We start from the raw sequence: 13917 nt of genomic DNA, 5'->3' as shown, positions 1-13917 counted from the left end.
CAAAGTGACTCCTGGTCAGTGTTACAAGGAGGGCCAGAAAACTTGCAGAACAGACACAGAGAGGATGCAGAAGGCCATGCGCCAAACCGGGTATGGTGGCGCACACCTTCAATACCAATACTCAGGAGGTAGAGGCAGGCGGATCTCTGTGAGTTTGAGGCCATCCTGGTCTACAGAGTGGCCAGCCAGGACAGCCAGAGCCACACAGAGAAACCCCATCTTGACCCTGTCTCAAAAAAACAAACAAACAAAGCAAGCAAAGTGTCTAAGTAAGCAAGGGTGAGCCAGCGGGGTGTGGTGACCCATTCACACTGGGAATCTCAGCACTCTCGAGGGTGAGACAGGGAGGTGGTAAGTTAGAAGTTAGTTACCCTTGGCTACAGAGTGAAAGGGGCAAGGGTGGAGATATGCCTCAGTGGTCGCAAGCACCTACTGCTCTTCTAGGAGCCCTGAATTCATACCCAGCACCCAAAGAGTGCTTATGACTACCTGTTAGTCCAGCTCCAGGGGTCTAACACCTCTGGACATCTACCCACCCTGAACGTGATATGCAAAACTCACGAGGGCACAAGCAGATGCACATAGCTAATATTTAAGAAGTTGGAAGGATGGCTCATATTTATAACCTCAGCCCTCACTCAGGAGGCTGAGCAAGGGTTGAGAATTCCAGGGCAGCCTGAGCTTACAATGAGACCCTGGCTCAAAAAAATAATAACCAATAAGAAGACTCAGCCTGTAAAGGTGTCTACTGTCAAGCTCAATTCCCCAAGCCCCATACGGTGGAAGGGGAAACTCCCACAAATTGTCCTGGCCTCCACATATATACAATGTGGTTGAGCGACTCTGTGATTTGAGCTCTTGGGTGGTAGAGGCAGGAAGGTCAGGAATGCAAGGGTCAACCACGGTGTTAAGAGGTCAGAGAAGGAATCAGAAAACTGTCAGGGAAAAAAAAGCCAGGGTGATTGGTGCATGCTTTTAAAACAGTTTTTCAGAGGCAGATCTCTGTGAGCTACACAGTGAGATCTTGTCTCAAACAAACCATAAATAAAAATTTAAAAAAAAAAAAGAAAGGGAAAGAAAAATTGAGTCTGCTTAGGCACCCAAATGATACACAGACATACATACATGCTGGCAAAAAAAAAAAAAAAATACCTCCTCCAAAATGTGCCTGAGTTATAGAGCGGTAATGGGGTAAAAAAAAAAATCAGAAATTGGAGAGCCTTAGAAGAATCATGTGACAGACAATGCCTAAGGGCGGGGTGTGTCCAAGGGTGGCGCCTACCCGCGGCTGAGTCGCCAGAAACTGGAGGGCGGGGTGGGCCCTGGAGGGGGCGGGGTCCGCGGGAGGGACCACGCCAGAGGAAGGCCCGCCTCGGTGCTCGGGGCCTTGTAGGCGTCGCCTTCACCCTTGCGGAACCCCCAGCCAGGTCTCAGCTGGCTTTAGGGGGAAGTGAGTCTGGACCCCGTGACCCGGCCCTCCTGGGTCTTTTCACAGATTCCGCCGCTGCCGCCTCATGGCAGCGCCGAGCTCGCTGCTGCTGGCCGCGCTGCTGTGGGTCCCTGCCGAAGCCCTGAGCTGCTATGGAGACTCCGGGCAGCCTGTGGACTGGTGAGCAAGGAGCTGCCTGCCCGACTGTCCCCTTAGGCTGCGTGGGCACCGGCGCGGGCACTGGGATTGAGGCGCTTTTCGGCGAAACCTCAGATCCCTTCACTCCCCCGCCTGTCTTCCCTGACCTTCAGGTTCGTGGTCTACAAGCTGCCAGCGGACAGCGGGTCTGGGGCTAATTCATGGAAGGGTTTGAAGTACAAATACATGGATCAGAGCTCCGATGGTTGGCGCGACGGTGTGGGGTACATCAACAACTCGGAGGGAGCCGTGGGCCGTAGCCTGCTGCCGTTGTACCGAGACAACTCCAGCCAGGTGACCGAGTGCTGTGGGAACCGGGGCTGGATTACTGTGGCGGGTCCCACGGGGAAGTGGGGGGATAGTTACGTGGTCTCTATGCATTCTTCCAGCTGGCCTTCCTACTCTACAACGACCAGCCTCCTAATCCCAGCTCAGCTCCGGACTCTTCCAGCCGTGGCCATACAAAGGGTGAGGCTTGGGCTGGTGGTCTTGGAGCCGCCCTGAATTTCTTGAAATTTTCCCAAACAAATCTGTGACCTACATGAAGCGTGGTGGTGGTGGGGATCTGCCCCATCCAACCGTTGGTCTGAGTTTCCTGTCTGTACCTAAGACTCCAGCCCTCCGAGACCGTGTAACTGGTTGCAGATGAGCTGGCTCGAGGGGCCTACTTCCAGCAGCTTCTCTGACCTCCTTCTTGTGCTTTAGGTGTTGTGCTCCTGGACCAAGAAGGGGGCTTCTGGCTGATCCACAGTGTTCCGCGCTTCCCACCCCCTGTGTCCTCTGGTGCATACAGCTGGCCTCCTAACGCTCAAACCTATGGCCAGACCCTACTCTGCGTGTCCTTCCCCTTCTCCCAGTTTCTCGAGATTGGTGAGTGGAATCATTGAGGTGTGGTAATTCTCAAACTACTTGGCGTAACCAGTCTCACGTTTTTTCCCATGGCCTTGTCTTCCAGCCAGGCAGCTAACCTATACCTATCCCCTGGTCTATGACTACAAGCTGGAAGGCATCTTTGCCCAGAAATTACCTGACCTACAGAAGGTGATCAAGGGTTACCATGTCCTCCATGAGCCCTGGAACAATAGTGCAACACTCACGTCACAAGCTGGGGCCACCTTTCAGAGCTTTGCCAAGGCTGGAAAATTTGGAGATGGTGAGTCCTGGTGTTGAGGGGTAAAGAGCACTTTCTTTGACAGCCCCAAGCCTGAGGGCAGGGCACATTTAGAGCCAGATGTCTCTGCGAGTCATATTACAGTAGCAGCCCTGAGTAGTAAACATTCAACAGGCCAGCTGGACAGACGGCACCTATCTGTGTAATCCCAGCACCATGGCAGCAGAGATAGGAGCTCGAGATCGGCCAGCAGACCTAGGTTCAAGTGTTGGTTCTGGATGTGCGGTATATGATATGACCTGAGCCTGTTTGCTCATCTGAAAATTTAGAATATTGATGCTTTCCCTAAGAGGGTTGTGAAATGGCGTAGGTCCTTTGACAAGGACTACCTTGTTCTTGTTTTGTTTTTGTTTTTGTTTTGGAGATAGGGTCTCAATGTATATCCCTGAGTGGTCTGGAACGCACAGAGATCCACCTGCCTCTGCCTCCTGAGTGCTGATTTTAAAGGTTTGGGCCACCATGCCCAGCCTATCCTTTTGTTTTTGAGGTAAGGTCTCACTGTACATTGCAGGCTAGACCACCTGAGATCCTCTTGTTCCAATTTTCAGAGCCTTGGGATTGCAGATGTGACCTGGCTTGTTGGTAAGGGCTGTTAAGGTCCATGTCACTCCAGAATTAGGCAGTTGAGCCCCTAGAAAGACACTGGCCTGAGGACTCTAACAGCCGCCCTCCTCTCCCCCTTCCTTTGCCTGCAGACCTGTACTCTGGCTGGTTGGCAGCAGCCCTCAACAGCGACCTACAGGTCCAATTCTGGCCAAATTCTCGAGGCACCCTGCCTTCCAACTGCTCTGGGATGCACCAGATTCTTGACGTGGATCAGACGGGCTTCTCTGGCCCATCTGGACCAACCTTCAGTGCCACAGAAGATCACTCCAAATGGTGCGTGGCCCCTCAAGGGCCTTGGGCCTGTGTGGGTGACATGAACAGAAACAATGGAGAGATGCACCGAGGTGGGGGCACACTCTGTACCCAACTGCCTTCCTTTTGGAAGGCCTTCCAGTCCCTGGTGAAGGCCTGCAAGCCCTGTGAAGAGAACAGCTGACCAGGAGCCCAATAGAGCAAAGACTGAGTAAGAGTCAGGGACTAGCTGGGCATGGTGGCGCTCACCTTTAATCCCAGCACTGAGAAGGTAGAGGCAGACAGATCTCTGTGTTCGAGGCCAGCCTGGTCTACAAAGTGAGTTCCAGGACATCCAGGGCTACACAGAGAGAGTATGTCTTGAAACCCCCACACCCCCAAAAAAGGGACTAGTTTGGACTTGAATTTGTTTTGGGGGGTTGGTTTTGGTGGGTTGAACCCTGGAGCCTGCCACACGGTACATATGCACCTACATAAGCACCATACTGCTGAACTCCACCCTCTGCCCTGACTATGAGTCTGAATACCAGTCCAGCATCTTCCTAACTGGATACTTAGTCGTGCCTTAACCCCTTTGACTGTCTACTAATCTGTAATATGGGCATCACAACACATTCTCTAGACGCTGTAATAAAAGGAATTCTGTACATGAGGCTGTTACCTTTCTCTTCAGACGGATCCTAGGACACAGTGGTGGGACCACCCAAGCTGTTTTCATGTGAGCAACTGGCAGTGGATGGGACTCAGGAAGGCTCAGCCGACAACTACCTTCCCACTTCTACCAAGCACAGGAGCCACTACTTGTCCCGAGAGGAAAGTGAACCCCAGAAAGCTCAGGCAGCACGGGCACTTTATTTATATGTGTACATATGTATACAGGCATCTGTACAGCACAGGGTCAAAGGCCTGCCCCGCTATGGGCCTAGAGGTGCGGGGCTGGGTGCCCCAGTTTTGGTCAGGCCTGCGGAAGTCACGGCTTCGGCAGGACACCGGGAGTTCAACCCTGTTTCAGGCTTGGTGCCTGGGACCACAAGGGAAGCAGGTGGGACTGGAGGAACTGCACTGCGGGACACATTCTTTGTTGGGAGAAGGGCTGGAGTCTGGGGGTCGGGAGAGAGCTTAGGGGAAGCGGGCTTGGAGCGAGGTCCGCTTAGTGTGGTCCGCTCTTCCACTTCCTCGAGCACCCAGCGCTCCCGGCCCCTTGGCGCTTCAGGCACTGAAGGCACCTGGGCTACAGGTTCTTTAAATCCCTTGGAGTCTGTGCCCAGAGGCTGGGCTGTCTGGGTCTTGACCCCTGACCGGGCAGGCTCTACAACAATGGGCACCGGGGGTGGGCCTGCCTCGCCAGAGCTACAGCGCCGGCCTGTCTCATGTTCCTGCACCGGGCTTAGCGCCGCCTTGGCCAAGGCCCTGGCCACCCCACCTGGGCCATCCTCAGTCTGCACGCTCTGGTGCCTCGTGCAGCCCGAGTCACGCTCCAGGGTCCGGCTCCCGGGGGTTGTCGCGCGAGGCGGGGTGCAAGCCTCTGCGCCTCCAGGGGACTCCTCTTTGCTTGACGCCATCGGCCTCGGGGCACCCTCCGGTAGCAACGGGTCCGTGCCCAAACTCAAGGGCGATTCCTGGCGGCCCAGGCGTCGCACGGCGACCTGCCGGGTCGTTCCAGGACCCTCGATGGGAGGCGTCTCACCATCGGACTCGGCGAGGCTATGTAGCGCCAGCTCACCGTGGAAGTCCTTGCGGAAATCCGGGTGACCCACTTCGAGGCTGTGTTTGCGCAGTGCGCCTTTCTTGTCTGAGCCCAGCGAAGCCCCCAGCTTCTCCGCTGACTGCACCCGCTTGAGCAGCGGCGAGCGCGGCGGCTCTGCACTCTTGGGGCGCGGCCGCACAACAGGCGGTGAGGAGTGCAATTTGGCAGGGAAGCTCTGCGTGGTGTGCGAGCTGCCCACCGTGTGGCCTGGCAGTGGCGGCGGCGACGCCTGCGTCGGAGACGGCGTGTGCGCCAGTGGCGACAGCGGGATGTTGCCGGCCGATTTACAGCGTGCAGAGCGGTACTGACGGTGTAGCTTCGGTGAAAGCCCGTGCAGGGTGCTGGGCCGGATGTGGTGCGACGCCGATGACGCGGGGGAGTTAGGCGTGCTGGAAGCTGGGGAGCTACTCTGTGATGAGGCGCCTGCAGGCCAGAGAAGGTGCAAGCCGGCTGAGCACTGCAGTGCCCCGTCCCCTACCCCGCGCAGGCGCAGAACCTACCTAGGTACGCGGAGTCAGGCGTGGAGCGATAGCTGTGCGTGGGCGAGCGTGCTGGTAGTCCGTGCGTGGGCGAACCGGGAAGACTGTCGCTGGACGACAAGGACCGGTTCAGTGAGGACAGCGATCGGCTAGTGTGCAGCAGGTTTGACTGTTTTGTGATCTTCCGGAAGAGGGAGCTGCGCTTCTTGCTGGGGGAATAAATACCAAAGGCTCAGCTCTCCTCAACTCTGGAACTCTGGGTTTTCCCGCTTCTGGATGGCAGCCCAGTAACCGCCTACCCCTTCCTAGCTCTCCCCTTTCCCTACATCCCATCTATCGAAGCAGAACTCTTGGTTTGATCCTGGTTGGTCATGCCTACTGTTTTCTGACCACTTGCAATCCAAGCCAGAAATCCCTTCCAAACAAACTCCCTGTTCTGGGCCCGCCCACATATTTTAGTCACGCCCCTTGCACTCAACTCTCTTACCCTATTGGTTTTCTTCCTTCACTGAAATCCTCACTTAGGTCCTGACTAAACTTACTGATCAAAACTGCTCCCCCCACCTCTTTCTTAGACAGGGTCACTATATAGTTCTGGTTGTCCTGAAACTATGCAGACTAGGCTGGCTTCCAACTCACAGAGATCTGCCTGCCTCTTGAGCACTGGGATTAAAGGCGTGTGCCACTACGGCCAGCTGTCAAAATTGTTCTCTTTGTAGCTGGAGAGATGACTCAGCAGTTAAGAACAGTGGCTGTTCTTCCAGAGGACCAAGGTTGGAATCCCAGCACCCACATGGCATCTGACAACCACCTGGAACTCTCGTTCCAGGGAGTCTGGCGCCCTCTTCTGGCCTCTTTAGGCACGAGGGACACACGTGATACATATCAACAGAAGCAATCAAAACGTTGATGCAAGGAAACAAGATCTAAAGCAAAACAAAACTGTTCTCTTGGGGCTGAGCGATGGCTCAGTGGTTAAGAGGGTATATCGCCCTTGCAGAGAACCTGGGCGCCTCTGTTGGACAGCTAGCTCAGAATGCCTGTCACCCCAGCTTCCAGGGGAATCTGACCCATGCCCTGCTTTGGCCTCCATAGGCCAAAACGTACTCACTCATATTCATATGCACTCATATTCACAGACACACACTATGCATAATTAAAATAAATCCTTTATAAAAAATAAAATAAAATAAATCCTTTTAAAATTTAAATAAACAAACTTTTCTCTTGGATCTGGGGAGGTGACTCTGTGGGATGAAGACCTGGGTTCAATCCATAGGGCAAGCACATGTGCGCGCGCACACACACACACGCACGCATGCACACACACACACCAGTACTCCTGGTCCCACCCTTTCCCTTAGCCCTTCCAATGTATAAGAGAAGAACTTACAGCCATGCCCCATAATATAACCACATTTGCAAATCCCACACCGTGTTAGTCCTACATGACTATCTGGCCTAGTGACCTCCCAGGTGAGCTGATATTCACGGAAGGAAATCCTGAAAGTGAGGAAGTAAAGATGCATTTGTCATGACACTTCCATCACTAAATAATGCTTGATTGCATTTCCTTTCTTTTCTTCCCATCCTATATAGGCTCAAACTGGCCTTTAATATCCAGAGGTCCTCTTGCCTCAGCCTCCCAAGAGCTGGAATTACAGGGGTGCCCCCACCAGATGATCTGCTTAACTGTATTCCAGGTGGCTCAGTCTTATTGTTGTTGTTGTTGTTTTGGGCTTTGTTTGTTTGTTTTTGTTTTTCTTTTCTTTTTTGGTTTTTCAAGACAGGGTTTCTCTGTGACTTTGGAGCCTGTCCTGGAACCAACTCTTGTAGACCAGGCTGGTCTCGAACTCACAGAGATCCGCCTGCCTCTGCCTCCCGAGTGCTGGGATTAAAGGCGTGCGCCACCATCGCCCGGCTGTTTCTGTTTTTCAATACAGGCTTTCTCTGTGCAACAGTTCTAGCTGTCCTGGAAATAGTGTTTGTGTTTTGTTTTGTTTTTGAGACAGCATCTCTCTACATATGTCCTGAACAAGACCAGGCTAGCCTTGAACTCAGAGATCAGCCTGTCTCTGCCACCACACTGTCTTTGAACCTTGGGAATTGGGGACTGCTGGAATTAAAGGCCTGCACCACCTTGCCCAGCCAGTAGTAATCTTTTATCTCAGCCCCTCTCAAATCCTGTTGAAACAGGTCTAACCTGATCAAGGGCTAATCCACATTGCTTTTATTTTAAATAGTTTCCTTCCCGGGCTCCCCTTACTTTCCCAGCCTGGGTTTGATTGGCAGTCTTTACTTCCCTTCCCTTCCTACCCACCACCCTTTCCCTTCTGTTCCTAGCATCTCCCGCACCACCCATTGTTAGGAGAATAAACTACTTATGGTCCCGCCCACCTCTCTTGGCCATCTTTAGCAGAAGGCCTCTTGTTCCGACGAGCCATTTTGGCCTTGTAACTGCTGCGCCTGGCAGGCCCAATGCGGATGGAGGTGTTTTCAAAGGGTGTGGTGGTCACAGCTACTTTGTTGCCGCTCTGGGAGAAGGGAGGGAGACCCATTGGTTAGAGGCTGCTGGGTCCTGTTCCACCCTCCCTCCGTGGAAGCCTTTCCTTTCCACTCACCTTCAGGATCAGCTCCACCACCTCGGGATGCACCATGCCATGCACAGGCTCACCGTTCACGTGCGTGATGAGGTCCCCAGCACAGAGCCCTGCCTCCTGTGCTGGGCCCCCTTCCTCCACGTGCTGTAAGTGGGAAAACCCACCGGGGCATGATTAAGGGGTGGAAAAGGAAGAAAGCTCCACAATATTTGCTCAGGCTCTTTATGAAATAGTCATTATTCTCCCCATTGCACAGATGAAGAAACTGAGATTAGAGAACTAAGAGAGAGAGAGAAGTCTCACCTAGACTATCCTGCCTTTCCCCCTAAGCATTGTGTCCCCCCATTCCCCAGCCCGTGAGACTCACCCACACAATATGGTGGACACTGTAGACATCTGAGTCGCCCATGTAGACACGAATGGCACGCAGCGTGAACCCGTATTTCTTGCCTGAGCGTTGGATGGTGATGGGGGAACGGAGTCCGCTGACAGCAGGTGAGTAGTCCCGGCTAGGTGAAGAGTCCCGTGACGATGGATTGGAGGAGAGAGATCGAGGGGACATGGGACTAGCAAGGGGTGAGCCTCCGTGTGGATCCACTGCAGACACAAAACAATGGTCAGAGGTCAGGACAAACCTCACAGTGCCACCCCGTGTCTGTCGTTCACGCCTTCCAAGTCAAAGCCCCATAGCGGGTTCTTCATTGCTCTGTCCTGACAGCAAAGGGCCACAGACAGGGCAGGTGCACCTGCCAATCACCACTGCAGGGAGCCCCTTTCCTGGTGGGTGGGGCCCAGCTTCACCTGCAGGAATCATGACGGACAAGGCAGTAGCCGAGGCTGACTTGATAACTTTGCCCCCAGTTCGAGAAGGTCGTTTCTCCACAGCAAGATCTCCAGACATCTGCTGGTGCCTGGCCCTTCGCAAAACCAGGTCATTGGTGGCCCTGGGACCTGATGGGTCTCCCTCCTTGGAGGGTGGGCACAGGTCACCTGCGTGTGAGCGCTCAGCTGCAAGAGAGAGCAAGAGCTATCAGGTGAGGGGCTTTTCACGTACTCTTCCTGTTCCGTACACTGCACAGAACAGCCACAGACCCTGTGGTACAGCCTCTGGCCCCAGACAGCAGCCCCAGCCTGGGATAGTGTTTTTATTTGTTTGTTGGTTGGTTTTGAGAAAGGGTCTCAGTATGTAGCCCTGCCTATTCTAGAACTCACTGTGTGGACCAGACTGGCCTTGAACTCAGAGATCACCTGCCTCCCTGGAACTGAAACTATGAACGGTTGTGAGCGATCCCTATAGTTCAGATCCTGGGAACTGGACCTGAGTTCTCTGAAAGAGCAGCAAGTGCTCTTAACCACTGAACTATATGTCTCCAGCCCCCGAGTGGTCTTTATAAAAGGAAATTCAGCTAGCAACCCCAACTCGCCTCATCCCAACCTCAGTGGTAGAATTACCAGCTCTTCCAAACTACACTTCTTTTTTTTGTTTTTGTTTTTTGTTTTGTTTTGTTTTGGTTTGGTTTTCTGAGACAGGGTTTCTCTGTAGCTTTGGAGCCTGTCCTGGAACTAGCTCTTGTAGACCAGGCTGGCATCGAACTCACAGAGATTCACCTGCCTCCGAAGTGCTGGGATTAAAGGCTTGCCCACCAATGCCCAGCTTTTTTGTTGTTGTTGTTGTTGGAGACAGGGTTTCTCTGTAGCTTTGTTTTGTAGCTGTAGTTTTTTGTGTGGTCTAAATTCTGGGTCTTAGGCCATAGTCCCAGGCACCCCACTGAGCCTCACCGACCCTGGTAAGCTCTCTCAGTGGTAATACCCTCAGGCAGGTGCATGTCCAGTGTGTGGGATCTTGCATACACTGTACCATGTACAGTCATTGGATGCTCACTAGATGGTCCCTGGGGAACTAGAGAAGGCACTCACAGGCCTCCGGGTCTCCAGGAGTAGAAATCCCCTCTCCTTGAGCGGCCTCTTTGGGGAGGCGTGTATCCAGTGAGCTAGAGGGATCGGAGCTGGGCCGAGGAGGCCTGCGGAGTCGAGCCTCATCTTCGTCCTCCTGAGGGGCACTGAAGCGGCTGGGCTCCAGCAGCGCCGAGAAACGTCTGCGCGCTCCCAGCGGGGGGCTGGCCTCCCCCTCCAGGAAACTTGCTTCAGACGCTGAGAAGCGCTTACTGCACAGAGGGTGGCCAGATCAGAAGGGACACTCCCATTCGGCCCCGCCCTGGAGCCCCTCTATAGCCCTGCTTACATCTCCGGGGAACCCCCTCTCCAGGTCTTCTCACGCAGAGTCAGGCCACCCAGTCCCTCCCGCTTTCCGGCCACCTTCTCCTCTGGGCCCTTGGCGCTTGGGTCCCGCTTGCTGGCGCTTGATGCTGATACAGGGGTCTTGGGCTCGTGCTGCGACAGCTGCTCCATACTGCTGTACACCTAAGAGCCAAGAAGTGGGAGATGCTGAGTCCGTCTTCACGCAACATCCAGTGAGTTTTTCTGCAACCGCGCTCTGTCCTCCCTGGGCGCCGTCTGCTCAATTCTACAATTCCCTGCAGTTCTGCCCTCCAGAACCCTCAAAGTCAAGCCTGCCTGTTCTAGACCCTTCCGGTCCAGCTCCCTGACGGCTGTGCTCTCTACCTTCCACAGCTCCTGTCCGTTGGGCACCAGGCTGGGCCGGGCATCTCTCCAGTTGCTTAGTACTGGTTGGACCTTGCATGGCGTTGCCCCGCCCCCGCGGTCATCCTCAGGTCAGCCCAGTGGCAAAGGTTTGCCCTGTAGAGCCTCACCCTCCACCCTAATAAGGTTTCTCCACTCCCTAGCTCCCACCCCTTCTTCAGCTTTCCAAACTGAGAACCCTGAGTGCCTGCGACCCTGGTGCCCACAGGCCTTCCAGCCCAGCCCGGCTCAGCGCACCTTGCTGAAACGCGGAGAACAGGAGGAGAACTGGCGGATCTCCACGGGCTCCTCCTCGGTGGTGTCGTCCTCGTCGTAGGAGTTCACATGGTGATACCTGTCCGAGCGGGCTGGAGAACCGCCGCCTCCTCAGAGCCCAGCCAGACTTTGTCCTCACCATGTCCCCTCCAATTTGCTCCAGGTTCCTCCCCTAGACGCCTCCCCCCACCCCCATTCTCCAAATCTCTCTGTCTGGAGGAGGTCAAACTACCAGATCTGCATTTACAGCACCCTGCACCTCAGGATACTATAGATCTTGCCTACTGGGTTACAGATGTTTCTGAGCATCCCCTGCCATCCGCCAATCCCCACCCTCCTGCATGGGGTATTGGAAACAGAACCTGTGTCCTCCACACGGGTAGCAAGGACTCTGAACCCTAGAACCTTCTTCCCAGCTTTTTTTCACTTTTGTTTTGTTTTAATGTGTCTGAGTGTTTTCCTGCATGTATGTCACGGTGCCACACCCATGTCTGGTGCCCATGACGGTCAGAAATGAATGCTGGATCCCCTTAGGCCTAAAGTTACCGCTGGCTGTGAATTGGGTGCTGGGAATAACTGCTGAGCCATCTCTCCAGCCCCACCACTACCCTCTGAGAGGGTCTCATTAGTAGCCATGGCTGGCTAGCCTGGAACTCACAGAGATCTACCTACATTTGCCTGCCAAGTGCTGAGATTAAAGCTGCATGCCACCATGCCCAACTTCAAAACGGTTTACTGTAGCCAAGGTAGCCTTGAACCCGAGAGGTAGGTTGAGGATCACCTTGAACTCGAGGTAGTCCGGCTTCCCAAGTGCTGGGATAACAGACATTTGCCACAATGTCCAGATTCACTTTCTTTCTTTCTTTCTTTCTTTCTTTCTTTCTTTCTTTCTTTCTTTCTTTCTTTCTTTAAAAAGATATTTATTTATTTATTATGTATACAATGTTCTGTATGTGTGTATGCCTGCAGGCCAGAAGAGGGCACCAGATCTCATTACAGATGGTTGTGAGCCACCATGTGGTTGCTGGGAATTGAACTCAGGACCTTTGGAAGAGCAGGCAATGCTCTTAACCGCTGAGCCATCTCTCCAGCCCCCCAGATTCACTTTCTATCTTAAAATGGGGTCTCACCAAGTCGCCCAGGCTGTCCCTGAACTCTGTGACACAGAAAGGCTGGAGCAGCTTCAGCCTTTTTATCCTGACACACCCTCAGAGAGGCCCTGTCCCAGCCCTCTTGGATCCCATTCTCTGCTCAGATCTGGCTTTGTGTCTTTCCCTACCCCCAACTCACTGTCAAAGTAGCTGGTGTCATCTTCTGACTCTAGGTGGGGAATGAATTCTGCCTTCTGCCGCAGCAGCCCCGTCCAGTCGAGGTCTCGGAAGAAACTGTGCTGCTTCACTTCAAAAGCCCCACCTGCGGGCAGGAGACCCCTGACAGCCTGCCTGGCCACCCAGCCACCCAGCCCTTCAGGCCACCTTCCACCGCAGGCCTCAGCTGGACCAGTCCTGCTTCCCAAGCTCAGCTGACTGTGTAGAAGGCCTCTTACCTGCCCCTAGTCGCACCAGGGGGTTGGTCTGCAGGAGGCTGGATATTAAAAGCTGGGCGTCTGTGGGCAGGGCCTCATCCCCTTCAGGCCACAGTATGTCATCTGCAAAGCAAAGGGAAGTTGAGTGGCCCAGCCTGCCCATCTTTCCCCAGTCCCACCTACCCACCTAGGAGGCACGTACCACTGATGACCTGTCCAAAGAGCTCTTCTGGGGTATCCCCGAAGAAAGGCACACAGCCTACCAGGAACTCGTAGAGAATGATCCCCATGGCCCACCAATCCACTGGCTTGCCGTAGCCCTGGCGCAGAATGACCTCGGGCGCGATGTACTCTGGGGTCCCACACACCTGGGGGCAGGCGGTCAGCCTGTGCCCTGGCCACAGAAGTGGCCTCAAGGGAGAGCTGTGCCCCCCACCAGGCCCTGGGCCCCTGAGGTCCTTCCAGGTCACTCCACCCTTGGTGACCCCCATGCCCGCCACACACCTGTTTGTCCAGGAACTCCCGGGCATCCTTCTCAATGTGGCCTTCATATAAGTTGGTGGTAAGACTCATGAGTCCCATCTTGGAGAGGCCAAAGTCCGTGAGTTTGATGTGACCCATGGAGGTGATGAGGAGGCTGCAGGCACAGGACATAAGCAGGTTTCAAAAGTGAGCCCTTTCCCTTCACCCCTGCGTCTTCCAAAGAACAGGACAGGGTTAGAATAAAGTCAAGACTCACTTGTCTGGTTTGAGGTCACGGTGCACAATGCCATAATTATGTAAGTACTCAAGAGCCAGAACCGTTTCTGCAAAATACATCCGAGCCATCTCCACGGGCAGCGCTCCAATGTTCTTCAGGAGAGTGGCACAGTCGCCACCTGAGAGTCAGGGAAGGGATTCAAAGAGGGGTCACCCTGCACCCAAAACCAAGCACACAGCATGCACCATGTCTCTACTTCCATTGTACCCATTTGCAGAAGGGGAAAACTGAGGT

The 13917-nt window shown here is 54.1% G+C and overlaps 2 protein-coding genes across 6 annotated transcripts in view; one reads left to right on the top strand and one right to left on the bottom strand.

The window, feature by feature from the left end:
• Window positions 1-1349: 1349 nt before the first annotated feature.
• Window positions 1350-4298, top strand: Dnase2 (deoxyribonuclease 2, lysosomal). Its single transcript, XM_057753208.1, has 6 exons — window positions 1350-1609; window positions 1741-1921; window positions 2017-2095; window positions 2333-2497; window positions 2583-2780; window positions 3494-4298. Exons 1-6 carry the CDS (start codon window positions 1515-1517, stop codon window positions 3838-3840), a joined length of 1065 nt encoding a protein of 354 aa, XP_057609191.1. The 5' UTR covers window positions 1350-1514; the 3' UTR covers window positions 3841-4298.
• A 191-nt stretch (window positions 4299-4489) lies between these two features.
• Window positions 4490-13917, bottom strand: part of Mast1 (microtubule associated serine/threonine kinase 1) — a 36407-nt gene continuing 26979 nt past the window's right edge. For all 5 annotated transcript variants that reach the window (XM_057753205.1, XM_057753207.1, XM_057753203.1 and 2 more), the window contains 14 exons: window positions 13663-13801; window positions 13428-13560; window positions 13126-13291; window positions 12945-13046; window positions 12689-12811; window positions 11381-11490; window positions 10725-10903; window positions 10400-10647; window positions 9284-9490; window positions 8850-9079; window positions 8504-8626; window positions 8280-8416; window positions 5904-6091; window positions 4490-5826 (listed from right to left, as the gene is read on the bottom strand). In XM_057753205.1, coding sequence (XP_057609188.1) covers window positions 4571-5826; window positions 5904-6091; window positions 8280-8416; window positions 8504-8626; window positions 8850-9079; window positions 9284-9490; window positions 10400-10647; window positions 10725-10903; window positions 11381-11490; window positions 12689-12811; window positions 12945-13046; window positions 13126-13291; window positions 13428-13560; window positions 13663-13801 — 3341 coding nt within the window. In that variant the 3' untranslated portion in view covers window positions 4490-4570. The remainder of the gene's footprint in view (window positions 5827-5903; window positions 6092-8279; window positions 8417-8503; window positions 8627-8849; window positions 9080-9283; window positions 9491-10399; window positions 10648-10724; window positions 10904-11380; window positions 11491-12688; window positions 12812-12944; window positions 13047-13125; window positions 13292-13427; window positions 13561-13662; window positions 13802-13917) is intronic.

This window comes from Chionomys nivalis, chromosome 21, assembly GCF_950005125.1.
Source record: "Chionomys nivalis chromosome 21, mChiNiv1.1, whole genome shotgun sequence".
NCBI lineage: Eukaryota > Metazoa > Chordata > Mammalia > Rodentia > Cricetidae > Chionomys > Chionomys nivalis.
Note: the sequence above shows the minus strand (reverse complement) of the source record. Positions and strands in the feature narration are given on the sequence as shown.

Bases quoted from the DNA above. Each gene is read 5' to 3' on its own strand.
- Dnase2 (XM_057753208.1), top strand. From the start codon at position 1,515: ATGGCAGCGCCGAGCTCGCTGCTGCTGGCCGCGCTGCTGTGGGTCCCT. The intron at 2,498-2,582 runs GTGAGTGGAATC...CTTGTCTTCCAG, and splicing joins CTCCCAGTTTCTCGAGATTG to CCAGGCAGCTAACCTATACC. The intron at 2,781-3,493 runs GTGAGTCCTGGT...CTTTGCCTGCAG, and splicing joins GGCTGGAAAATTTGGAGATG to ACCTGTACTCTGGCTGGTTG.